Here is a 26,934-nt window from a genome sequence, read left to right on the forward strand (position 1 = left end):
CATACATACTACTTAAGAAACCCTAGGAATTACAAAGAAAAGACAGGCTCTGCCATAACATTACAAGCAACTTTCACTATTTTTATTACATGTTTTCGCTAAGAAGAGTACTTAAAACAACAACAAAATAAAAAAGGTGGAAAATTGCTGATTTGATCCTGAAGAGAACTGAAAATATAGATCTTCTGAAGAAATTCATTCATAAGAGTTTTTTCTACCATGACTTTTGTTTTCAGTGTTTTAGGAAACTCTCTTAGGTCAAGAGTAGCTTGTTACCACCTACTTAACTTCTTCACATTGATCAAGCTTCCTGAAAACAAGAAACTGCATATATGTTAGGAGCTCAAATAAGTAACAAATAATATTTAGAAGGCTTGATATGAGAATACAAATTATGCTTCACAGGAAAATACTTAAAATGTTTGATGATATGGCATAGGTTTTGACCCATTATAATATGACATCAATTTGGCCAAAGCCAGAACCCAAAATGTTAGTGCGAAGTTTGGCAAATGACAGGGAAATGAAAACATTTTTTCCCATTCTGCATTTGAAGAAGCAGAATTAAGGAGTGGCAGAAACATGCATAAAAAAACAGGAATTGCTCTTATTTTTAGGGCAAGGTAAGATTTAGCTATTTAATTCTATATTCTAGGTGCTGAATTTTGTACTGCTTCATTGGCGAACAGAGCAACAACTAGGCATCTTCATCTTTTTTGAACTATGTGGTTTTTATTTAGGAATTCCAAGAAGAATAATGTTCCTTTCAATAGGTTAAGACCCCTTGAACTACTTTAATAGGGTTATCATCCTTTACATTGAAATTACCGTTTCAGTCAGTATCAGTATCGCCTAAAGCAAAACTTTTCCTTTGCTAAGAGTTAAAACACCAGTTGTAAGGAGCTATTGAGCACAGATCACTTTCATGTGTACTTGGTAACTTGCTTTATAGAAGAGCCATTTTTCTCTTTAAAAATGCTTTATGAGAATCTAATTATACATAGCTGTATAATGTTTTTATCATTACTATTACTATGTATTTGCTAGATTTGTATTTACCCCTATAAAGCACATGTTGAGCCAATTCTCCTGTAAGATCATTTCATTTTACAGTAAAAGCTCTTGGCAGACCAGCTTCTTAGTCTGCAGTTCTCATACCTGTTCAATCTACTACAGAGATTTGTGCAGCAGACTTGTAAATTGTGATATTTAACAGCTATCGCTTATGCTACAAACAGTAATGGTATTTGTCATTGTTTTAATTAAAAATCTACAAAAATCTCTAGGTTGGTACATTAGGAGAAAGAAGCAGCCAATATGTATTAAGGTCAATTATTTGGTTATATTGTAAGACTGAAATTTTGAAGAAACTTTAAAAACACTTGTTTAACAAAGAATCCTTGTCTTAGTAAGAAAACAAGCAGCTTGCTGTACCACGGAACAGTTTTTGCTTGGCCCAATACAATAGTATCTTTTTTTCCACAGAATAGATGTATTCCAGTTGCAGGTTTTACAATCTTTTCTTTTGGTTTGGATTTTTTTCCTTTTTTTTCTTTTTTAATATGCATGAAAAGTACATTATTTGGCTTCATTGTGAAAAGCAACCAAGTGCGTTACCTACCTGTTACGCCTGGAGGACCTGGTGGGCCAGGCAACCCTGGAGGACCTGGGAAACCATCTCTTCCAGGGGGTCCAGGTAACGGGAATCCAGGAGAACCCTTTTCACCTTTTTCACCTCTCTCTCCAGGGACACCAGGTGATCCTACCCTGTCCGGAAGTGGTCGACCTTTGTACAGAGAAAAACATATGGAAATTTGACAAGTGAAAAGACAGTAATATTATCCACACATTAGCTTCCATTAGGTTTCAGAGAGAAATGTAGACATGCAAGTGTAAAATAAAAAAAGAGATCATATTTTACCATTGGTGATTATCATCTGAGCTGGAGTGAGTATACTCACTTCAGTTAGGTCCCTAGACAAATACACTTATCCTGTACTAAGTGTCTTTCTGAGATTTATTTGAATCAACTTTTGCTGTGTGATAAATAGTGGTGACACAGAAGTTACTTCAACTATTACATTTAGAAACCATTATACATTTATCTCATAATAACCCAAATCTGAAACATACATGGAAAGGGACAACATGTCTAAGAACTTTAGTAAATAAGTATTTAACAATACTTATTGTTAAATAAGTAAATATTTATTGTTAAACATGTAAATAAGCAGATTTCAGGAATACTAAAATCAAAACTGTCTGTAGAAATAATAAGCAAACAACAGCTAATAAACAGAAGTAAAGAGACAGAAAAAAACTATTTTAAAATCTCCTTTTAATTATTTATACAGTCCCACACAGCTTCATACTTTAAGAAGCTATTTCAGTTCCCAACTAATCACTAGACTCAAATCTCAGTTTCTGCAGGGTAATGACACACTGACAGCTACCATTCTTCTTGTCTTGGAACACAAGTCTATAGAGACTGTCACAGGCTGTGGTATATCCTATCTCCTCCCCAAATTGTGAAAAAATTCCTGGAAACTATCTGACCCTAACTCACATTACTTTCATATTTAGCTCACAGTGAATGTGGAAAACATGAGCTAAGGTGGTAGTAATAATACCACTGCAGGATGTGCTGGAGTCATGTTTCCACAGATGATCTGCTTAATTTTTAATATGGATATATCATGGTTTAGTTCAAATGGATATACATATATATAAATACACACACACATATACAACAGCACTGTTGTCATAAATATATGGACATGTTGAGGCTATTTCTTTTGCATGCAAAAGAAATAACTTTTAATAGAGTCATGGAATGGTTTGGTTTGGAAGAGACCTTAAAGATCACCTATTTCCAACCCTCTTGCCATGGGCAGGGACACCTCAAGGCCTCATCCAACCTGGCCTTAAAAAACCTCCAGGGAGGCAGCATCCATGACCTCTCTGGGCAACTTGCTCCAGTAAAAACAACAACAACCAACAAACAAACAAACCAAACAACAAAAAAAACCAGGAAGCCTTCAGGAATGACTATGACTTATAACTTCTCCCTGCACACCTTGTTTTATTATATTTATGCTAACACATACGGAGCTGAAGTGTAAGCAAAACGTATTACACACACAAGCCTATGCATGTACTGATGAACATATCCACATTTTACAACTCTTCTTGTCCAATGGAGCCATACTGTCTGGACTATCTCTGATGACCTGTACACATTATCTTTTCAATTTCAGCAAGAAGTTATCAGGACTCTAAACAAAGAGTCAGGCTAGATCACATCAAAGACAAAAGAAATGCAAACTAAAGGGTGTAAAGGAACAATTAGATCCCAAGAAAGGCCACTGCCTGGGTATTCTGAAAGTCAGGCAGCAACTGTCAACAGCTAAGGAGATAGTCTATTGGGACTCTTCACGGAGAACACAGGCAAAATGTTAATAGAAATCAGTGGCCATAAATTCATACCTGGAGGTCCTGGGATTCCTTGCACACCAGGGAAACCTTTAGAAACAGAGGTTTTCAGTTAGGCAACAGTCAGCAATGCCAAAAACAGTGCACTTCTTAGCACATATTACATACCTACATATTACAAACTAGTATGCACTGAATCAAAGATTAAGTTAAACAATCTATAGATATTTGCAAACAACCTATTTAGGGAAAAGGCCCTGCTGTATGCCATAGCCTCCACTGATCTTTCTTCAATAGAGTAAAGTGTGTAATGGGAAAAACAGGAAAGAGAAGGCTTGGGTTTGTCTGTCTGCTGAGGAATTTTGTAAATTATGGAAGACACTTAAGATCAAAAGTTAAGTAGCTAAATTTTAAAGGAGTCCCAGGATTCTCTTCATATGATCCTCCTTATGCTTGAGCATATTGCAATCTTTCTTAAATAATCTGACTGGATTATTTAACTTCCATAGGAACAGATCCCAGTCCTATAACTACAACAAAATGTAATAACCTGAAAACAATTAAATAAATAACTGGAAGACTCCACTGTCATATAGAGCTCCCAAGCTCATAAAATTTTTATTTCTTTTAATAAGAAAATTAAGGATATCACTTAATCAGAAAGACAACACAAAATACATACCTTTTTCACCTTTTTGACCTTTCAGTCCAGGCAAACCTGCAAGTCCAGGTTCTCCTTTTTCACCATAGGTATCTACTGGTCCAGCATCAATAACCTGAATCACAGGACAAAGAATGGGACACTAGAAATCTTCCCCACTTTGACTTCATGGAACAGAGGCCATTTTGGTTTTGCAATAACAGTTTTGCACAGTTACAATTACAGCAATGTATTTCTTGTTACAGGCTGGTAGCTGCTGCGGAATTACTGGAAAAAAATATAATTTTCTATTTCCTATTCTACCAAAATTCTTTCATATCAGTAGTAGGATTAAGTGGAGAGCTTTATAGGACTCATTCTGAACAAGAATAACTGCAAGAAACCTCAGCATAGTCTAGGCACTCATCCATTAGATTTGTATTACCTTACAGTTTAAAATATTCTGCTCTGGCAACTTCTGCTAACACTGATCTAAGCTTGATATATAGAATACTAAAATTTACAATAAAATATTCCAAAGTATGCACAATTTTTCAAATCAAATTAGCAGATGTTGTGAACTTTCCCCCATGCTGGGGAAGCAGCGTTATTAATGATCCATTTGTTGCTGACTAATGGCATTTTTCATTTGAAGTGTTTAAAAAAGTTATAGACTGCAAAGTTCACGGACTGACTCTTTTGAACTTTCTTCTGGACACTTTGTATTGATTAACAATGCCTATCATTCTCATAGTCCAAAACATTTGAAATTCATACTGAGAGCTTCCTTCCCAAATTTCAATCACACTCAGAAAAACTGTATCCCACACTTCTGTTTCCATTAAGAAAAAATGATGACATGACTGGCAAAATAAGATATAAACATGCATAGTCTCTCTTTTTATTTTCATTATATGAGCACTCTGACTTTCATGAAATTTCCATTTTCACATAGGTTTAAAATAAAACAAGAATTTATGTTACTTACTCTTCCTGGGGGTCCTGGGAAACCTCGTTCACCTTTGTCACCCTAAATCAAAATACAATTTGCATTTTAAATCTGGACCAGATTTCCCCCTCCTCCCCCCCAAGTTAATTTCCTTAGCCAATGAACACTTAGACACAGATTCATACAACTTCCATATGATATGACCATTCCAACATATACTAGTAAGTTAGTTTGCAGGCATGTACTAGTTTACGCTATGTAAAAAGAATTTTTAGGAAAGTACATTTGTACATGTGCAGGCTGGGCAAAGAGCTTGTGAAAAAAGCCTGCATTAATCCATCCACTGAAAAGAGATCTAAAAGCAGGATGTGTTGGGTTAACACAGCCCACTCTCCCCCAACACAAAACTGAGGGAAAGCAACATAAAAACTCCAGAATTGAGATAAAAAGAGTTTTACTAAAAATGAGATAATATAATGCACGTTGGCCTACTTTTGCAGAAAAGCACAGCAAAATGCAGAAGCAGCAGTAGAAGCCAGCGACCTACCCTCCTACCGCCCCCCAGCTCACAGTCAGCCCAGCAGAAAAGCCCAACAACCCAAGCCTTGCTGCTTTCAGTTTTCAACCAGAACAGGGAGCCTCTCATGTTGCAATCTGAACTTCAAGCCCCATAATACTTTGCTCCAGCCAACACTTTAATTTTGAAGATGGCATGACACAGAATGGTATTGAATAATGGCAGCAGATTCAACTCAGCCCAGGACACAGGGATATCTAAACTACCTTAATTTTAGCTTTTCCAAGGCTCTCTGTGATGACATTACAACTCAGTAACATTCATTTAATATTGCTTTATGTGCATTCACTGCTTTAATGCATGTCTATGAACACAATATACAAGCTCTTAACTTCCTCATTCAGTGTGATAGGAAGCAAAGCTCGATTCTCCGCACCTTTATACCAGGCTCCCCGGGTCGTCCTGGAATCCCAAACCCACCAGGCAAACCCTGCATATAGGAAAGAGCAAAACAGTAAAAGACAAATATAGTTGCATCTTAGCCCAGTAGGCAGCAAAGTTTTATATTTCTCAACCAGTCACTAATTCACTGAAAGGAATAACGTTAACAATCTAGAAGGCTACAAAAGGGCAACCAGTTACATTCACAACAAAGAACTGTCTGTGTATTATATGTAAGAAACAGTACAGGAAAAACAGTAAAATACATACAGGTTCTCCTTTTGGTCCTGGCTCGCCATCTTTTCCAGGTTTTCCCTGCAAAACACCAAGTTCCACTCTGCTTAAACAGGCAGCCACATAGATGCAATTTCTAAGTACAGTGTGCGAAACACTAGAACAAAGCAATCACTATTGTAGTGCATTAATCAAAGTATACTAACCCAGCTATGTGCAGAGTACAAAGCAGGCAAACAGTAACTGTCTAGCGCATATATTACTTAACATCCTACAAGCTGCAGAATTAAACAAAATCCTGTAAATCTGTGCCCCAGATCCAGGAGTAACATACAGATTTCACAGTCAAGAAGGCTTTCAATAGTACAGGAAAATTGAATCAGAACAAAAAACCTTTTCCCTTCATAGTAATCCCTTTATATGTGTGTGTGTGTATATATATATATACACACAAAACCTTTATTCATAGACATTTGGTGGCTCTGTTTCAGCAGAAGTCTTGAAGAGTATCCCCCATCAGATTGCACAATAATATAGTAGTAAAAATAATTTCCTTAAATTGAAAGCTAGAATTTTAATTGACATGGCAGATGATAACCTAGAATCCAAGACTCCTTCAGAGCAAACTGGTTCACAATCACACCATTGTGTTAACCTAGAAAGTGGATTAGACTCCCTTGAAGTAATCAGCTGATAAGTGATAAATGATCTAAACGGACTAACCTACTTTTCAGCATTCCCTTTCTCATCCTATGGACTATGACAGGACTGGCTTCTAGGCTTGAAGCCTAATCCACTAGACCCTGGTTTTCAGGTAGTGTCACAGTGCTTAGACTGTATGTGTATCATAAGCAATATGAATATGACCCCCAATTTGACACTTCAAGTAAGACTGCATGTAGAAAACACAAGGGTTTGCTACCATCTGAGCTATGAAAGATGTAGTATGACTCATGAAGAAGCTACATGATACAGGTCAGACTAGGCATATGTAATAGACTTCCTGGCCTCAAGTGTCTACCATCAGTCTAGAAAGCAGTGAGCAAATGTATCTCAGACATTTTAATTTTTTAATCCAATCATCTTCTTTGTAAGAAAGAGTACCTTTAGGCTAAGCAGTTTTATTTTGTAGATTGAATGTAAAGCGCATTTGAAATAAATTCAAGACATTCCATTTAGCTAAAGTAATTCCTACAGAGTGATTTGGGTTTTGCTTTGTTCTTCCTTCTGTTCTTGAATTCTTAACTCCTGCTTCAGTTGGGGCCAATGGAAATCTTGTGTCTGCCTTCAGCATTAGCTATCTGAAAGCATGTTACATAGTAATATTAGCACATGTCACTACTACTACTCATGCACCTGTCCCACAGCAAAACTTAGTGAAATAGCATATTTGGTATATTTCAAAACATTAATAGGTACTAAGCTTGATTAGTTTATAGAAAAAATACAACAACTATAATTATGATATTCATAGGGTTGAGCATACTTACACGTGGACCAGGCTTTCCAGGTTCACCCTTGTCTCCTTTGAAACCTGAACCTGGCAACCCCTGGAAAATAAACACACGTCGGATTAAAAAAACCTGCCAAATTCTAAAGTAAATTTGCTTGTATCAAAGAGTATAAAGATATTCAGGGGCATTATCAGATTCTTCACAGTTTTAACAGTATTAAAAAAAAAAAAAAATTAAAATCTACACAATACTTACTGGGACTCCCTGTTCACCCTTTTCACCTGGATCACCCTAATGAAATGACATTAAAAAAAATGAGATTAGTTTAAAAAAAGCCTAACCATTATTCATTTAGGTTGGAAATAATTGAATTTTTCACATCAGCAAAAGCACATCTAGCCCTGTTCTCCACTTCAAGAACTATGCCTGATAGTATGATGTGCAGGAAGTTAGACAAACACAAAATGTGATTCCATTGAGCTATTTTATTATACTAATACATATGGCTTAGACTGCCTAATTCAATAACTGAAAAACTCCTTTAACATTCAGATTACACGAATGTGTTTCTGTATATGAAAAGGCCCAGTACAAGCTACCTAATGACATTTTTTAGAATATTTGGTGTTTACAGGACTATGTTTACCAATCCTCTTTCTTCAGAAAGTATTCTGCTGCATGCATTAATTATTTATGCATTTATCGTCCATCCTTCAAAGAAATCTCTAAAAGAGCAATCAAAATTCATTTATGAAGTCAAGGGGAGGGGAGGGAGGAGAGGGATATTAAAAATTTGCTGTAGGTGCCTTAACATTTTCTTTCTCCTGTTTTACTTTTGTTTCCTAATTACTATTGATGATATTTTAATGAAGAGTACAACATGATCAATCATTTAAGAGCTCACCTTTTCTCCCCTTATGATTTCACTCCCATTTTCTTTCACATGTGGTGCTGGTCCTGGAGGGCCTGGGGGACCCCTCACCCCTTGTTCTCCCTGTCAACACCAAATCCAGGATAGTCCATTGAAAACAGTATTGACACTGGGAACAAACATTACTAAGATGCATAACATTACAGATAACTACCACTAAAGAGAACTACTATTTACTTTAAAAAACATAGCTAAATGTTTGGGTTTTTTTTTTAAATTCTTACCTCAGAAAAAAAAATCTGTCAGGGAAAGAGTTACACACAGAGCTACAGATGACATAATTGTATAATGCATGACAGACAGAGACTGCCCTGAAGAATGATCTGTGAGTCTTCTGTTGGGGTGAAGATTGATGAATACCAAATACCAGGATCTTATCCAATTAATTATTGAAATAGCACAAAATTATTTAGTGCCTCCCTTAGGAGGAAAGATATCAGGTGCAGAAAGTTGATGCCTAAAGCAAGATGTTAGTCAAAGCTTGTTCCATCAGCTTTACAACTGTTCGTAAAGGCCAACTTCAAGATGACAACAGTGAATTATACTTTTTCTAGCATGCATGTGTCCCTAGCAGTTTCAGTACCTCATATCCTTTTATAATGCAAAAGCACTATCTTTTACAGTAAAACATGTCAGAAAAGGCTTGATACAGTTCTGTTGAGCAGTAATGCATAATAATACCATTATTTTTTGTGCTAAACACAAACCTGCAGAGTCCAGGAAAACTCCATGTATTTCTATGACCAACGCTTCTATGACCAATTTATGTTGCTCAAAAAACATAAATAAGATGGCATATAAAAAACCCAACCAGCTAAGTTACATAATTTAGATATACTCCAGAAGGCTTCTGTCAATGACACTCATTAGAAGCTTCTGGAAAAGAACTCAGATAAACAATTTACCAAATAACCCATGACTGCATGCATTCCTTGTCCCCTGAGAGGACAACACAAGGTACTTTAGCCTAGATCTCTCAGTAAGAGAAGTAACAGATTGCCTAACCTATTTTACCTCCCCTTTAGAATAGAATAGTATTAACCAGGTTAGAAAAGACCTTCAAAATCATCAAGTCCAACCTACCACCCAACACCATCTAATCAACTAAACCATGGCACCAAGCTCCTCATCCAGTCTCTTCTTAAACACCTCCACTGATGGTGACTCCACCACCTCCCTGGTTAAGAGAATAAATGGGGTCCTACAATGCATCTTTAGCTTAGTTTCATTAAAAAGTAAATCAGGCTGTGTGCCCTGAAAACTGCTCCTGGTTGAACCATAACACAGTAAAAAGGGACAGTTGAAGGATCTGCTTTTAAAGTATACACTACCAAACCAAAGGCAGACAGGCCTTCAAAGATCCTACCACAATTAATTAAATCTCATCACTTGGAACTATATTGGTTTCAAATACATCTCATGATTACTCATGATTCACAGAGTGTTTCCAGATCTGCCTACTACATACTCAATTATTTGGTACTAGTCACAGCTAGAAAACAGGATAATGACCTGAATTAATGTCAGGTATGATGAACTCACCATGAACAAAGTCTGTAACTGATAATGTGTAAGTTACAGATTTACTTCTGAAGTTAGTGATTTTCTCCACTGATTGATTCCAGCAATGGTTTTTGTGGGTTTGGTTTGTTTGTTTGCTTGTTTGTTTTAAGTATCAAGAATATTTCTGACAGTTGTCCACTAGAAGTTTTCAGGAGACTTACCTTTTCACCTTTGGGACCCTGAAAACCCAAGCCCATGTAGCCCTGAAATATAAATTACAGAGACTTAGTCTATTTTTATCAGCAGTGCATATGTGCATACACACACATATATGTGAGGGCGTTCTGTACATGACAAAAATTGAGAGGATATAAAAGACACAGTATGTGTTTTAAGTGCACATGTGAAACCACTCTCGTGGGGTTTTTAAGCCCTGCATCACATCAATTCATGAAAATAAAAAAAAAAAAAACAGACATAATGAAAATTACCAGATAATTTTATTGTTGATATGCTCTTTTTCCAACATTTTAGTGAAAATTTGGACATTATTAGATGACTTCAAATAATCACAGAATGTTGTACTACTGATTTGGTCAAGTGAGATAACATAACCCAAGAAAATTTGAAAAAGAAAAAATGTTTCAAATGTGCTTAAAAATCTCATTTCATGATGTCCATTTAGACAGAAAAACAGACCCTGAAGTGTAATAAGACCCACTCCTTTAGGACTATTAGTTTTCATATTTGGGAGGATCTGGTGTGTCAAATAAATAAACAAATAGACATAATCTTTGTAATAAAAAGAGTCTTACCTTCTCGCCTGGACGTCCTGGTGGCCCTGGGGGACCCTACAAGGCAGTACGTTTTAGCACATATATGTATACAGTATATGCATAAATCTACATGTCTTATCCTATAAAGATAACAAAACTGCAAATCTTTCCATTAAACAAAGATGTAAAAAGTCTTTTTCTACTATTGCATAACTCAAGATGTAGAATAAATAATAAAACCAAACAGAAACCAAGATATCTCATCAGACTTTGCTTTGCTGCGAGTGTTGCACTTAAGCTGCATCTAGACAAGAGACAGAGAGAAAACAAAAAAAAGTCTATGATCCTGGACTGTGAAATGGCTTTGTTGATGACTTCTTCAGTTTTGCATGCTAAACATTAGTCCTCCTATTTTTTTCATTAAAATTGTTCTTTTATAACATCAGCATGTGCAAATGCTGACTCAACCATACTACCATTTTCCTTGACGTCACTTTTAGTTTTCTTCAGAAGAGTAAGAAATCTCATACAGCTCACTTTCATAGCCAGAAACACACAGTAGACTTCCACCAGATGGAAATTACAGATTCCTGCTAGTGCTGCCTGCATCCAGTTCAGAAAGAGTCAAACTGTCAAGCAGCTGAAATGCCTTCAGCATTTGACAATTACCATAATAACAGACAGTTGATAACCTGCTTGCTACAGTACTGCTTGGTGTAGCTGCCAGAAGAGCAACCTCGAGTAATATTTTGATTTTGATCTGGCTGCTAGTTTTGTGGTTTATTTTCTATAAATTAAGTGCAGGAAGAGAGGAAAGTAAGAAAAGTACACCCATGAAAAAACATCCTGCAAGCCTGCGAGATGATGACTGTAGGAACTGCTGCAACTGAAAACCTGCCATGGTAGTCTGGGAGACTAAGCATGAAGGCTGGCACCACAGGTTCTCTTTCCCAAATTCCAACAAACAATGGCTATACACATGTTGTAGAACTTTCCTATAATGAAGCTCTGTAAGTGAAGTCCAAATCGCCATGAGAAAACACTTACTGGTTCTCCTGGAGGTCCTTGTGGCCCCATTGCTCCCTGAAAACCTGGGCTTCCAGGTGGACCCTGTGAAAAATTACAATGGCATAATTAAAAAGTGATATTTACCTGCAATTTCATGACACTGACTGAATTGTAATTGAAGCTGTCTACTATTCAAACTTCATTTAGACTTACAGGTAGTCCAGGTTGGCCAGGAAAGCCTTTATCACCTTTTAGCAAACTAGGAGGTAAAAGACCTATCACTTCACCTGGATCTCCCTACAATGAAAGAAAGAAAAAATTATACTTGAACATCCATTTAAATACATTCAAAAACCCTAACACTGAGATGAGAAGAAAGTTGGAGCCGTACAAAGTATGGAATTATTTGGAAAGCTGACTTAAAAAAAGGTCACTTGGCTCCTTCTAAATCAGCTGATACATCACAAGAAATATTGTAAGATTTTAATTGACAAATGTTCTTTAAAGACACCTGAGGAGATTCCAGTACCAAGTTTTTTCACACCCTAATTTTCTATGGTGTAATAAGTAACCAGAAAGATTTTCCCACCACTAATACAATGGCACCACACAATTGGAGCATGTGACCCAAATGCTGAGAGAAGTTTGTAATCTCACCATTTCTTTTCCAGGCTGAGATCTTCAGTCTTATAGCTAATTTTTACATAAAAGCCATTTATGTAAATGGCCTTTTTTAAATATTTTTTTTTTCAGAAAAGGAAGCTACTTTGTCAGAATTATTCTGATCATTACTTAATTCTTTATTCTCTTTAAAAATAGCAACAGATCTGATTTTTTCCTCTTTTTTTGTAAAAGGTTACAATATTTTAAGTTATTTTAATTCAGAAGTTGCCTGGGACAGACACGTTTGCAGATTTTAGTGTTTATAGTCAGTTCTTCCCATGTGCAAGGAGAAAAGGAACTGTACAACTTCATGTAGTTATGTCACTATAAATTTGACAATACAATCACACTTTTAATTAGCTTACAGTTCTAAATAATCTCTGTTCATAGAAAATAAATAAATAATGTAAATATCTGTGTTGACACTCAGTATTTCATTCTCCAGATCACAAAGTGCATTCAGATACCGAATTAGTTAGCCTCATTCTTTTCCTTTATGAAAACTGTCTAGTATGTGTTGGATTCTTCTCCTATGGTGAGCTATATGACCCTTTTCTACAAACATTATCTAGGTGAAACTATTTTGATAAATGAAATGTTAATATCAAAACCCTATCTAAATCTTTACACAGAAGTGGGTAGTCAATATACTGTTTATACATAATTAATGATATGTACTACTTTTTTTCTGTGATAATGCATGTAATACTTACACTTTTAAGACCTGCATGGAACAAACATATATTCAATTGTTATTAACTGGAGGTCACCCCACTGTCTTGATTTAGTAGGATTGCAGAAGAGAGAACAAAGGGAAACATAGCAGTACAATTTTTCAGCCATAAGTAAGAACTGCTAGTCTTTTGCAGTGTGTAGATACTGGTACCTTCATTCCAGGAGGTCCTGGAGGTCCCTGTGAAGAAAAGAAAGTAGAAAATAAAAAAAAAGACATATTTGATGTGATTGTTCCTCAGTACTGTACATTTTGTATCTTTTACTCTATATGATGTTTTTTTAGTTGCATTTGCATTTCAAGAATAAGGCCTGAAAAAAGTAAATCAAGCATGAAGGAATCTACTTACTATGCTCCCAGTCAGTCCTGGTAAACCTGGGGGACCTACTGGACCTCTTTCACCCTAAGGGGGACAGAGAAATCATTTTGTTTAGGGAACATATGCTTGAGGGATTTTTTTACTTCAACACAGAGAGGCTATCATAAACATGTAAATGTCACCTTCGTGCCGTTACATCCTGGAATGCCAGGTGGACCTGGGGGGCCATCTTGTCCAGGAATGCCCTACATGAAAAGAAAGTAAAGAAATTAGCAACATTAGCAATAATCCAGGTCAGATGTGACTATTAAAACTTTGATGTTCTTTGTAAAATTAGATGTATTTCATACATACAGGAAGGCCTGGATTTCCTGGAAAGCCTGATGCTCCTGGTGGGCCCTGCAATTAATAAAAACAACTGAAATGACAAATCCACAAAACAGCAACAAGTTGCAGCCCAAGTCACATTTCCAGTGGTGACAGTCAAAAAACAGAAACTGGACCGGGACCTTATGTACAGGTGAAAAGGAGTGCAGAGGTGCTATTTTCTCACAACAATTGTTCCCAAAATAGCAGAAGAAGATGTTAATGCATTATAAAGATGCTTTTCTCTCTTTGATACTCCACTTTAGTGTATCCATCCATTCTTATGGCCAAAAAAAAACCTAGTAGTCTTAGATAACACTTTCTCCTTGAACAGCTTTTCAGTGTAATGAATCAGGAGTTTGGCTTGGAGCATAATTTTCATCCAACCAGCTTATTTATTCATACAGAATTTCCTAATACATGTATCATGAAGCAGAAAAGATGTATGGGAATCCTGTACTCAGACTGTATTTTTGCATCTCTCAAAACTTCACAATTTCTAAGATACAGTCTGCTTGCACGCAAACACATTTGACAGGACATTCAAATTTACATTAACACTCAGGATGCCCCAGAGTATCATGAATATCATGGACTGAAATGAAGATTTCTTGATCTAAAAGAATATTCTCTCTAACAGCTCAGAAACTGCAGTTTATTCAGTAAATTCCATGTGCTGCAGCAAATTGAGAAAAAAACCCAAGATGGTGTTTTGAAAATCTGTGGACATAAGACTATTGCTAAAAAATAACATTACTGGTTATTAGAATCTTCTGTCATCATTACATTATGACATGTAAAAATGCTCAGAATGAGCTTGGCACCTCAGAAGATATGGCCCTGGCTAATATAATGTGCTAAAACATGTGTTATGCAAGTGCCACAATAAACACAAATGACAACAGGAAGGTTACAGGCATATTCAGAGTATCTTCTAGCAAAGTCAAAAGATCTTTGTCCCTGGGTTTAATTCGGCTCTGCACCTTGTGCACATTTTTCTCATGGTGGTGTCAGCTTCTCTGCTGCAGTGCTTTGAGTTTAGATGGAGATTTTTGAATGAGGTAATAAGGTTGGTTCACATTCGAGCTGGAAAACAGCTTGTTGGTATGTTAGAAAGATATTAAAGACATATTAAAACCAGTGCTGTTGATGCAGTGGTAATTACCAGGTGAAAATGCAAATGGATGAAGGCACTGACAGCCCAATGCAGAAAGAACTTCAAAGGCAAAAGCAAGAATTTTGAAATTATTGTGAATCACAAAGGGCTGTCATTAACTCAAGTTAACTCATATATAAACACATATAAACACACAGACAAAGTGAGAACTCACTCTTGTTCCCTTTGTTCCTGGCAGTCCTGGTTCTCCAGTATCACCCTGCAATGGAAAAGAGATAGCTTAATCCTTCCTATAGACAACACTTCAGGGAGATCTGAATGTTTTATGTACCAACCTTAAATTCTTACCTTAAGCCCTGGTGGGCCAGGGGGCCCTTCAGGTCCTTGCATTCCAGGAAACCCAATCACACCCTGTAGTCCCGGCAAGCCTCTTTCTCCCTGTGGAAGAAGAAAACTCATTAGTAACTAAACAACTGAAGCTGCTTCTTCAAGCAACCCACATGCTCCCCATTTCTGTGCTCAAACAGACCTGTTTGGTGGTAAGAAGCTACATAGGACAACACAACAGTTCACACTGGTATTTGAAAGGAGGATTACTATAAACAAAGAAATAGTTCTAGTTTAATAAAAGGGTGGCAGAGGCTCAGTGTAGCATAACTGAAAAGCACTCTTTGAATGTCAATGAAACTTTTTTTTTCTTTCTCCCTGGACAGGACTGTTGATAGCATGTTTATACTCCTGGGATCAGAAGGCCACTTTTGCTCTAGTAAGACCTATTTGCATTCCCATAGACATACTGCTATATCCTGGTCAGAAATCCCAACAACTAAATTCCTGAAAATCACAAATATCACTATTAAATCACTACTGTGTGAATGGCAATACCATTCCTCTTCCAATGTATTATTCATAGAGCAGGCTTGTCACTTAGTCTTGAATTTCAGGGCAGTTCAGAGACAGACGCTTTAAGATACAGGATCTTCCAAGAAGCTGAACACACAGACTTTATGTGTCATCCTTTAGGTTGTTCTTCAATCCTTGTAATGTATTTGCTGGGACAGAATCATAGGCCAGCCATGAGCTACAGGCCATTAGCAGCTCTGAGTGAGCCAGGACAGTAGACTTGAATTGGCTCACAGGTGTATCTCATTTCATGAGCATCACACCCAGTATAAAGGAGGAAGTTTGGTGGGAATAGAATAGAATAGAATAGAATAGAATAGAATAGAATAGAATAGAATAGAATAGACCAGACCAGGTTGGAAGAGACCTTCAAGATCATTGTGTCCAACCTGTCATCCATCCCACCTAATTAACTAAACCATGCAACCAAGCACCCTATCAAGTCTCCTCCTGAACACCTCCAATGATGGTGACTCCACCACCTCCCTGGGCAGCCCATTCCAATGGGCAATCACTCTCTCTGTGTAGAATTTCTTCCTAACATCCAATCTGAACCTCCCCTGGCACAGCTTGAGACTGTGTCCTCTTGTTCTGGTGCTGGTTGCCTGGGAGAAGAGCAGTAGTTTCCTGTTTAGTCTTTTTGTTTGGATTCCTTCTTATTCTGGTCACTTCCTCTCTCTTGTTCCTGTCTTTCTGGATATTGTGACTGCTGTACTTTTGCTGGGCTGAGTATAACTTTGTATATCTTATACCGATATTGTTATTAATTTGGCTATTTCATTGTATCTGTTTTGATTTCAATTTGTGGGTCTTCTCTCCTTTTCTTGATTTCCTTTCTCTGCTGGGGAGGGGTTAAATGCAGGCTAAATGTAGACATAATTGTATAGGACACCTGTGTTTTCTGTGCTGATCCTCCCCCTACAACTCCAAACGTGTTTAAATTGGATAAATCTACAGGCAGAAAATCCATCTGTGCTCTAAATTTACATGGTAGCTATTATGCATTCACCATACTTGGACTTGTAGTGAAACCAAAAGGAATACTGCCTGAATAAGGCAGCAAAATCTACACATAGAGGAGAGGGAGAAAGTCCATGTTAAAATCAGAAAACATCAAGTCAAGCAAATCAAAAGACACATTCCATGTAGGAAATAACCAGGGTCTCCCCAAGGTGGGGTTTAAAAGAGAGAAATACTTCATAACTCTCCAAAAAATGGGGGGGACTATTGGGTTAATAAAGCCTTAGTGAGCAAATGCAAAAGGGAAAATGTATACAAGTGTGGAAAACAGTTTAAAAAAACATGGCCCCTGTTTTAGAAATTCAAAATGGAGACCAATTTTCAAGGGACACCAACATGAAAATAAAATCAACAAGGTTCAAAACACACGAAAGGGAGCTGCACAAGGATTTAAGTACTTAGAGCAAAACAGTGAGAAGAGAGACTGATGCTTGTAACTAACAAAAAATTTGTATTTTAGGATGGTGACTAGCAAGACACTTTTCTGCAGTATGCTTAGGACAAAGATCCCCAGCAATGTGCTGGCAGCTTGCAGTGGTCAGCTGAGGACTGAGCACACAAGAACATCTGAGTTCTGGAGAGCTCACTCTTCAAGCAGGTATAGCATGCATCTTGCAAAGGAAAGGTAATAAAATGCAGGCAAAGGAGACTGAGTGATGACCCAGGACATAGGGCTAGTCACAGTTTCAGAAGATGAGAAGAACTGGAAGACTGGTGGAGTTACTATACAGATATTGCCTTTTGGCATCTTGAATCAGAATTTTGTTGAGATGATGAAGAGAAGATGTTGGAGGGGTCATTGACAGCAAATAAGAACAAGGCCAAGGAGGTAAGAGGAGAGAAAACCACAACTGAGATAGGAGCATGAGAAAGTTAAATCAAAATTAATTTCCTGCCAGGGCAAATTCTCCTGCTGCTGCTTCTCTCCATCATTCCCCCAAAGTAAGTTTTTCAATAGAAAGGTTCTTTCTGAGGCAAAAAATGAAGTGCCGAAATGGCATGATCTCTGCTATTTACTCCCCAGTATTCCTTCTTGTGGCTTGTGAATGGAGTTTGCTAATAACCCAAATCTGTGGCAGTGTGCTTGCTCACAAAACACAGCAAAACAAAATAAACAGGAGATCAGCTGAAGAAACTTAATTCTAGGTCACCTGTAAGAAGTACAAAGTCCAAGGTCTAAATTAACAAGGATTATTTTGAAAAAATATTCTAAGGAAGAATGCATCAGGATCCAGGTTTCTGAACAAAAGTTGAAGTAATTAAAAATCTGGAGGCTACCTGAAATGTTACAATATTAAATGTCAAAACCAGTTACTGAGATTCATAAAGCCATACTTTGGCTGGCTAATTGGCACTGCAGGGACAAGTATATTTCTGCAAAATCTGATGTGTCACTTTAGACCAGAAACTCACATTGTGACTTGTGTGCTTGCTCTTATGACCTGCTGGGAGAGAGACTAAGAGAAGAGACACTTAAGTACATGGAACAGGATTTTTCCATTGCTGAAGAAAAGCACAATGTGTGCAGATGAGAACGAGTTTATTTTGACACTCATGAAGAAATATGAGTCATGTGTAACACTGCTAATGCTTTCTGCGCTCAGGAGTTTTATCCATCTGAGGATTTCAACACACTTTGAACCACTGCACCTTGCAACACATGGAAATAGTCTTTCCTCCATTTTTAAGGAAAGATAAAAATTAGGTCTACAGACCCAAGGCTCCCTTAAGATTTTTTTCATACTGCCAAAGGGCCTTAAAGTGCCTGTAAATCACTCACTAAGGTAATGACCTCTTCAGCTTGCCAAAGAAGTTAACTCAAGGCTTGAAATAAAGAACGAACATGGGCTTTCAAGATAACTACAGTTAATTCTCTCAAGGCTCCCTTCAGCCTCCCAGACTGCCCTGAGGGGTAAAACATAGCTGTAGGAGCAGAGCTGAGACCAGCATGAGTCATTTTTAGCTAAGATACCTCCAAGCTTCCCTAGAAACCTTTTATGTTACTGACATGAACTGTTAAACCAACAAGACAAATAAATGGCTATTTGTCCAGAACTTCTGAACATCCAGACAAGCTACTGGGGAGTGTAACTCCAGAACACATGGAGGGCTGTAATGTCCTAAATATTACAGACTCATGGTTTTTTATACTGGAACTGAGATCATCTTTTTGCCTGTGATTTGCCAGAGCGAAGTAAGGTAGCAATGGTGACTGTATTTGTAACAGCTGCTAGATTCTTCTCTGCATGCAGCCTGCCACCTTATATACTTACTCTTACAAGGGAGCATGGACTTACACGCTGCTTAACCTCTACTCTGCCTTCCCATTTGATTGTACTGCAAAGTTTGGGGTAAGTTGTCCAAAGTAAGTATTGGGTAATAGCTCAAACTTGTGCAGTCTCAGGCTACGTTGTTAATGAGACCTTAATCCTCTATGCCATCCACAGCAACAGAAACTCAGAGAAGTTACGACAACCTATTCCACCAAGATCAAATAATAGACCTAGGATGGTCTCCTGGGTTCCAGTCCCTTTCTTAAGTCCTGGTACCAGTGCCAAAACCTATAAGGAACAAAGCACCATAATGAACAAAGGTCTTACTTCAGTTAGTACCAGCTTCCACCATGAGATATTTTTCTGGAATCAATAAAACTATACCAAATTACAGTAAAAATACATCATCCTCAAAGTATCTACAATGAATAAAAGAGTACAGAAACTCTACTGTTTAGAACCCGTAAAGTCCTGTGAATGCAGATCTCTACATGTCCTAATGCACAGTATACCATTGGGTGTATTAGATCACAGGGATCATTGGGTTAGCAACATTTGTAATACTGCTTTCCTACTCACAGCTACTTATTTGGAACTTCAAGCTCAGATGAAGCTATTGCTCACTATGCTGTGCAGTACAGACATGAGCATGTCCTTAAGATGCTTTGCATTTCAAGGAAATACTTGAACAGCATCTTTTCCCTGCTTGCTTACCCGGTTTCTTTCTTCACTCAGTGTTGCAGCCAAAGACCCCAACAGCTAGTGTTTGCACTAGACTTACGGTGAAACTCATTAAGCATCTACAATACATAAATTGGTAAGCATCAGATCACCACTGATGCCCCACTTATTTTTCATTCAGCACTAAGATTTCTAGCTGTGATGCATGAAGAGCACGAGACTCTGCCTGCAAGGGATATGTATTGTTCAAGTTCCAATATTCACAGCTGCAAAATCTTGGCAAGTAATATTGAAAGAGCTTCTGCTTCTTACAAATCAATTCATGAGACTCAAAAATTAAAACAGATGTAACCAAGTCATCTGTACCTCTGCTGATTCCATGTACACTGTGAGAAAACACAAAGGAGAATTCATTACTCAGCTCACAAAAATGAATATTCTGCCACTCAGCTGCTGAAAATGCGGAGGTGCTTTGTAAAAAGACAGCAAGGGCTCAGTCACTGTTGCGTTCATTTAATAACCAAGATGTCTGTGTTAGCCCAGTTTTTGTGAAATGCTTCCAAATGCCTTTGCATTAGTTCAAATTAAAAGTAATAGAATGGACTTCTAAACAGAGGTGAAGCCGTTAAGACATCTTAACAGGCTGACATCTTTTCTGGCATCTGTCCTTCTGAATTAGCCACAAAATGCTGTTTGACATATGGAACAATGCAGATTGTTGTGTGAGAGAATCACTTGAAGTAAGTAGTTTTAGAAGATACAGCTGTAATAAATAAAGTGACTCAGCAGAGGAAATAACTGCCACTACATTATAAATTATTTCCCCTGTTATTTTCTCTAGGGACTGCTGGACTGGAATATTTTAGACTTGAGAGACTGGTAACATGGAAATAAATCATCTGTTTCCAGAAGTGTGGGCTCACAGGGTGTCTGGGCCTGTACCGAATATAATGTCTTCAGACTCTCCAGAGACTCAGGCACATGGTGAATAACAATGTGCAGATCTTCCAGAAGCCATTTGAAAGATGCTTCATTTGCGTCTGTAAGCAATCACCCCACAGCTGAGGTGACAGAACAGACATGTACCTGACCTTCAGGCAAAAAGGTATAAAACTCAGTCTTAGGGAAAGATGTCAAAAAGCAGCCAAGGTGATCTACTCAGCAAAGGTGGCTCTTCTCCTTTTAAAGAGATGGTACCACCACACTCCTCTTTATACTAGCTGGTATGATTTCCTCAGTCTTTACCACACCAGTTCAGCTCACTAAATTTACTCACTTCTCTTAAGTACGTGACCTTACTCCAACTCTCAGTGAGCTCAGCAGGTGGCTTCCAAAACCAATGCATGGAGGACACAGTAATGCAGGATGAAGGGCAGAAAGACAGGTTCTCACACCAGCACACTGGAGTTTGCTAGAGTTCATCCTCTGGAGCTCCTCCTCAACTGTGCCTTCACTGCTGGAGGAGCTAATCTGGAAGCCAACAAACATTTGACCTTGCTGGAGGAGTCATCTTCAGAGCAGTGTTGCTGTTGACTCCAATGTCATTATAAGCTCAGACTTTATCTTTCAGAAACACACACGCTTCCCTCTCCCCAAAAACTAGTGTTCATTGAACTGAAATGCCACCAAGGGCATGCGTTGCAAAGCCATCCGACTCCTTTCAAGATAAAAATTAAGGATATAGTTTCCAAAATGAGAGAAATAGGGCCTGGCAGTTCAGCATTCTTTTGTATTTTAGAAAAAATCTCAAACATTGCTTTTGAAAGAGATTCATCTGAGGCATAGGTGCAACTGTTAATAAGAAAATACATCATCCAAAGCATTCATCACACCTTGATGCTCCATTATGACCTTCTAAAATCTACAGCAATGCTCAACAGCCTTGCAATGCTCTGGAGAGTTTCTACTCAGACTATCCCAAGCCATCTTAAAGATGAATACAGGGTCCGCTTTTATTCCTTCAGCTGATATAACTTTGAGCATTCATAGAATCGTTAGGGTTGGAAGGGACCTGAAGGATTATCTAGTTCCAACCCCCCTGCCATGGGCAGGACACCTCACACTAGATCAGGTTACTCAGATCCACATCCAGCCTGGCCTTAAAAACCTCCAGGGATGAGGCTTCTACCACTTCCCTGGGCAACATGTTCCAGTGTCTCACCACCCTCATGGTGAAGAATTTCTTCCTAACATCCAATCTGAATCTACCCATTTCTATTTTTATTCCAATCCCCCTAGTCCTATCACTACCTGACACCCTAAAAAGTCCCTCACCAGCTTTCTTGTAGGTCCCCTTAAGGTACTGGCCAGCAGATCCCTGACATGATCAAAGTCTGCATGCTTAAAATCCAGGGTTGCAAGCTTGGGATACGCCATCCTAGATGGCCTGAGGATCTTAAATTCTATTGCTTCATGGTCGCTGCAGCCAAGGTTATCCCTGAGCCTCACTCTGGTGACCAGCCCTTTCCTATTGGTGAGAACAAGGTCCAGCATAGCACCTTTTCTCATTGGTTCCTCTATCATTTGGAGGAGGAGGTTGTCATCTATGCATGCCAGGAACATCCTGAAATGCCGGTACCTAGCTGTGTTGTCCCTCCAGCTGTTGTCAGGGTGCCTGAAGTCCCCCATGAGGACCAGGGCCTGTGAACATGAAGCCATTTCTGTTTGGCTGTGGAGTGCCTCCTCCACTTGTCTCTGCTGGTCAGGTGGCCTGTAGCAGATCCTTACAGTAACATCACGTTCCCCTGACTTCCCCTTAATCTTCACCCATATGCTCTCAACCAGCTCATCATCCTTCCCCAGGTTGATCTCCACTGATTCCAGCTTGCCAGTGATACAGAGAGCAACACGTCCTCCCCTCCTATGCTGCCTGTCCTTCCTAAAGAACTTGTACCCATCTATTCCTATGTTCCAGTCATGGGAATCATCCCACCAAGTTTGGGTAATAGCTACTATGTTGTAGCATCCTAGCAGCGCAGTGGCCCTTAATTCATCCTGTTTGTTGCCCAAGCTGCGTGCATATGCATAGAGGCACTTCAGCTGGGCTGGCTGTGCCACCCTCTTAGGTGAATCCCCCTTGATGCCCTTGGGGTGCCCCAGTGCTTTGTCCTTGTCTTGCCTCAGGGCAACAACTGGGGAGCCCTTGCTAGCACTCCATCCCTCTGCCTCTGGTGAGCTGCCCCAATGTTTGTTCATGTCAAGTGGCTTTGAGCTGTTAGACCAGTAATTTGGCTGCACAGTGAGAAATACTACAGAGCACTCTCAAGTCGCTGCATTTCTTTCCACACACTTTTAAATACGTGTGTTACAGAATTGTAATTGGCTCAGTGTTACACTACAGAATAAACGGAGGTAGTGAATATCCAATTATTTATAACCACCAGAGGGAGCACTGGTTCTGAATATCTTTCAAGATTAAAATAAACATGTACAATAAACATCATCTGTTTGTCCTCAGCTGCACTTACCATTTTCAGTATTTTTTTGAAAGTGTGAAATGGGTATCAGTCAAAGAGAATTATTGCTATACACTCACAGGGCATGTGTCCTCAAATGCACTAAGGATGTTTAATATTACAGAATTCCCACTGCACATTCCTCTGTCTGTGCTATAGCTACACAATTCTGGACCCACACAAGTAATGGGTAATTAATTACACAAACATAACTGTGAAGACATGCACAGAATCTGTCTAGGAGCTCTGTAAAGATCTTGGGCTGCTCAGAAGTTTGGGGGCTAAGCCCTTGACAGTATGCAGAATGGAAGAGGAGGAGCAGAATGAAGGGAGTGGAGAGAGTCAGCAAAATCTGGATTCTTGCACTACCAAGAAGCATCTGAGAAAGCTCACTCATGTGGAAACGTGAGCCCAGCATTTCTGGCCTGACTAACAGAAATAACAGCCACTACAGTCTTACATCACCTACACAGCTCTGCAGTCAGAATAGCTGTAGGCTGGATGAGTCCCCAGCACAACTGTATGTATTACCAGGGCCCACTCTATGTTATATAAGGGCAATCTTGTCAACAAAGAGATACCTCAACAGCTGCTGGGGAGCACCACTCTCTAGCCATTCCCTCTCTGCCACAGTGCTAGTTGGAGACTATATTTTATGAAGAGCAACTGAAGGAGGGGGTATATAAGGAAGCTGCCTGAGCAGCAAGAGTCCTGATTAGGAAAACCAAAGCAGAGTTTGAATTGAATCTAGCCAGGGAGATTAAAGGGAACACTAAGAACTTCTACAGGTATATTAATGGGAAGAAGAAGACTAGGGAAGGTGTGGGCCCCCTCAGAAAGGAAAATGGTGACATGGTCACAAGTGATGAGGAAAAGGCTGAGGTACTTAATAACTTCTTTACCTCAGTCTTTACTGCAAGGGCCTCTAGCCACACTCCTGATGTTATGGAAGACAATGCCAGGGATGGGGAGGAAGAACTGCCCATTGTAAGTGAAGATCAGGTTTGTGATCACCTGAAGAACCTGAAAGTGTTCAAGTCCATGGGACCCGACGGGTTACACCCACGGGTGCTGAGAGAACTGGCAGATGAGGTTGCTAAACCCCTCTCTATTATATTTCAAAAGTCATGGCAGTCTGGTGAAGTCCCCACAGACTGGAAAAGGGGAAACATTGCCCCCATCTTCAAAAAGGGTAAGAAGGAGGAACCAGGGAACTCCAGGCCAGTCAGTCTCACCTCTGTGCCTGGAAAGATCATGGAGCAGATCCTCCTGGAGTCACTACTGGCGCAGAAGAACAGTGAAGAGGTGATTGGCAACAGTCAGCATGGCTTTGCCAAGGGCAAATCCTGCCTGACCAACCTGGTGGCCTTCTATGAGCAGGTGACAACATTAATAGATGAGGGGCAAGTAACTGATGTCGTTTACCTGGACCTGAGCAAAGCCTTCGACACTGTCCCGCACCACATCCCGGTCTCCAAACTGGTGAAACATGGGTTTGATGGGTGGACCACTAGATGGATAAGGAACTGGCTTGATGGCCGCACCCAAAGAGTGGCTGTCAATGGCTCCATGTCCCAGTGGAGGACAGGGACAAGCGGAGTCCCTCAGGGATCAGTCCTGGGACCTGTCTTGTTCAACATCTTTGTGGGTGACATGGACAGTGGCATTGAGTGCACCCTCAGCAAGTTTGCTGATGACACCAAGCTGTGTGGTGCAGCAGACACGCTGGAGGGAAGGGAAGCCATCCAGAAGGACCTTGACAGGCTGGAGAGGTGGGCACAAGCCAACCTCATGAAGTTCAATAAGAGCAAGTGCAGGGTCCTGCATCTGGGTCAAGGCAATCCCAGGCACAAATACAGGCTGGGCAGTGACTGGCTGGAAAGTAGCCCTGAGGAGAGAGACTTGGGGGTGCTGGTGGACAAAAAGCTCAACATGAGCTCTCAATGTGCACTTGCAGCCCGCAAAGCCAATCAGATCCTGGGCTGCATCAGAAGTGTGGCTAGCAGGTCAAGGGAGGTGATCCTCCCCCTCTACTCAGCCCTGGTGAGACCCCACCTGGAGTACTGTGTCCAGTTCTGGAGCCCCTATTACAAGAGGGATGTGGAGGTGCTGGAAGGTGTCCAGAGAAGCGCCACGAGGATGATCAGAGGGCTGGAGCACCTCTCCTATGAGGACAGACTGAAGGAGTTGGGGCTGTACAGTCTGCAGAAGAGAAGGCTCTGAGGTGACCTAATTGTGGCCTTCCAGTATCTGAAGGGGGCCTACAGGAAGGCTGGGGAAGGACTTCTCAGGATCTCAGGTAGTGATAGGACTAGGGGGAATGGAATGAAGCTGGAGGTGGGGAGATTCAGGCTAGATGTGAGGAGGAGGTTCTTCACCATGAGAGTGGTGAAGCACTGGAATGGGTTGTCCAGGGAGGTGGTCAAGGCCCCGTCCCTGGAGGTGTTTAAGAGCAGGCTGGATGAGGCTCTGTCCAGCCTGATCTAGTGTGGGGTGTCCCTGCCCATGGCAGGGGGGTTGGAACTAGATGATCCTTGTGGTCCCTTCCAACCCTGAATGATACCATGATACTATGAGGTGGGGCTGTTTAGTTTGGAAAAGAGGAGGCTGAGGGGAGACCTTATTGCTCTCTACAACTGCCTGAAAGGACATTTAGAGGCTGGTGCTGATCTCTTCTCCCAGGTAATTAATGATAGAACAACAGGGCATGGCCTCACGCTACGACTGGGTAGGTTTAGACTGGACATTAGGAAACGATTTTTCACAGAAAGAGTGGTCAGGCATTGGAATGTGCTGCGCAGGGAAGTAGTTGAGTCACCAGCCCTGGGCGTGTTTAAAGGTTGTTTGGATGTGGTGCTTGGGGATATGGTTTAGGGGTGAACTTTGTAGAGTAGGGTTAGGGGTTGGACTTGGTGATCCTGAGGGTCTCTTCCAACCTGAATGTTTCTGTGTTTCAGAGATTCCGATTCTGTGATTCTGTCAGCTCCTTCTCCATTTGCTCCCTCACTGGTGACTCTAACCTGTGAGACTCCTTCAGTTTTTCAGTGAAACCAGCTCTCAGGCTGCACTTTGAGGTGGGAACACTGAGAAGTACCCAATTACAGTACAAAAGCCAGCGTCATACTGGTTCACATACATGGAGGCAGGGGTACTGTGGTCCCCCAAAAATGGCATCTCACTCAGCTTTGTTTTTAAATTCCCTGAAAGAATTACTCTTCCTACTATGAAGGTATCCATTCCTGAGCCTCATCAATTTACAACAGTAGGGAATCTCTGCAGTTTAACCCAAAATCTCCAATAGTGAATCTATCAGTATAAGCATTCAATGAAACAGCTATTCAAGTTTATGGTTCAGGGACTAAGCCCATGCCTCTGTTTCCTAAACATGAAAGAATGCTTAGACTGAAAGCATATTTCAGTGTCGCCTCATGGCTGCACAGAGCATTCCTCAGGAAGCCGCTAAGTGCTTCCCAGGAGTATAAAAATAGAAATAACAATCTTTGACTATCTTTTTCTCTA

At 39.7% G+C, this 26,934-nt stretch overlaps 1 protein-coding gene across 1 annotated transcript in view; it reads right to left on the bottom strand.

Annotated features, from left to right (window-relative positions):
- COL4A1 (collagen type IV alpha 1 chain) overlaps positions 1-26,934 on the bottom strand; it is a 133,938-nt gene that overhangs the window by 38,667 nt on the left and 68,337 nt on the right. The window contains exons 3-21 of the mRNA XM_068170400.1: positions 15,432-15,521; positions 15,298-15,342; positions 13,955-13,999; positions 13,783-13,845; positions 13,631-13,684; positions 13,435-13,461; positions 12,099-12,182; positions 11,925-11,987; positions 10,917-10,952; positions 10,323-10,364; positions 8,572-8,661; positions 7,923-7,958; positions 7,704-7,763; positions 6,250-6,294; positions 5,975-6,028; positions 5,061-5,102; positions 4,115-4,208; positions 3,487-3,522; positions 1,622-1,786 (exon numbers count right to left, since the gene is read on the bottom strand). Coding sequence (XP_068026501.1) covers positions 1,622-1,786; positions 3,487-3,522; positions 4,115-4,208; positions 5,061-5,102; positions 5,975-6,028; positions 6,250-6,294; positions 7,704-7,763; positions 7,923-7,958; positions 8,572-8,661; positions 10,323-10,364; positions 10,917-10,952; positions 11,925-11,987; positions 12,099-12,182; positions 13,435-13,461; positions 13,631-13,684; positions 13,783-13,845; positions 13,955-13,999; positions 15,298-15,342; positions 15,432-15,521 — 1,171 coding nt within the window. The remainder of the gene's footprint in view (positions 1-1,621; positions 1,787-3,486; positions 3,523-4,114; positions 4,209-5,060; positions 5,103-5,974; positions 6,029-6,249; positions 6,295-7,703; positions 7,764-7,922; positions 7,959-8,571; positions 8,662-10,322; positions 10,365-10,916; positions 10,953-11,924; positions 11,988-12,098; positions 12,183-13,434; positions 13,462-13,630; positions 13,685-13,782; positions 13,846-13,954; positions 14,000-15,297; positions 15,343-15,431; positions 15,522-26,934) is intronic.

The sequence above is a fragment of the Melanerpes formicivorus genome, unplaced genomic scaffold, assembly GCF_026170545.1.
Source record: "Melanerpes formicivorus ecotype bairdi unplaced genomic scaffold, bMelFor1.0.p_v2 SCAF_1, whole genome shotgun sequence".
Lineage (NCBI taxonomy): Eukaryota > Metazoa > Chordata > Aves > Piciformes > Picidae > Melanerpes > Melanerpes formicivorus.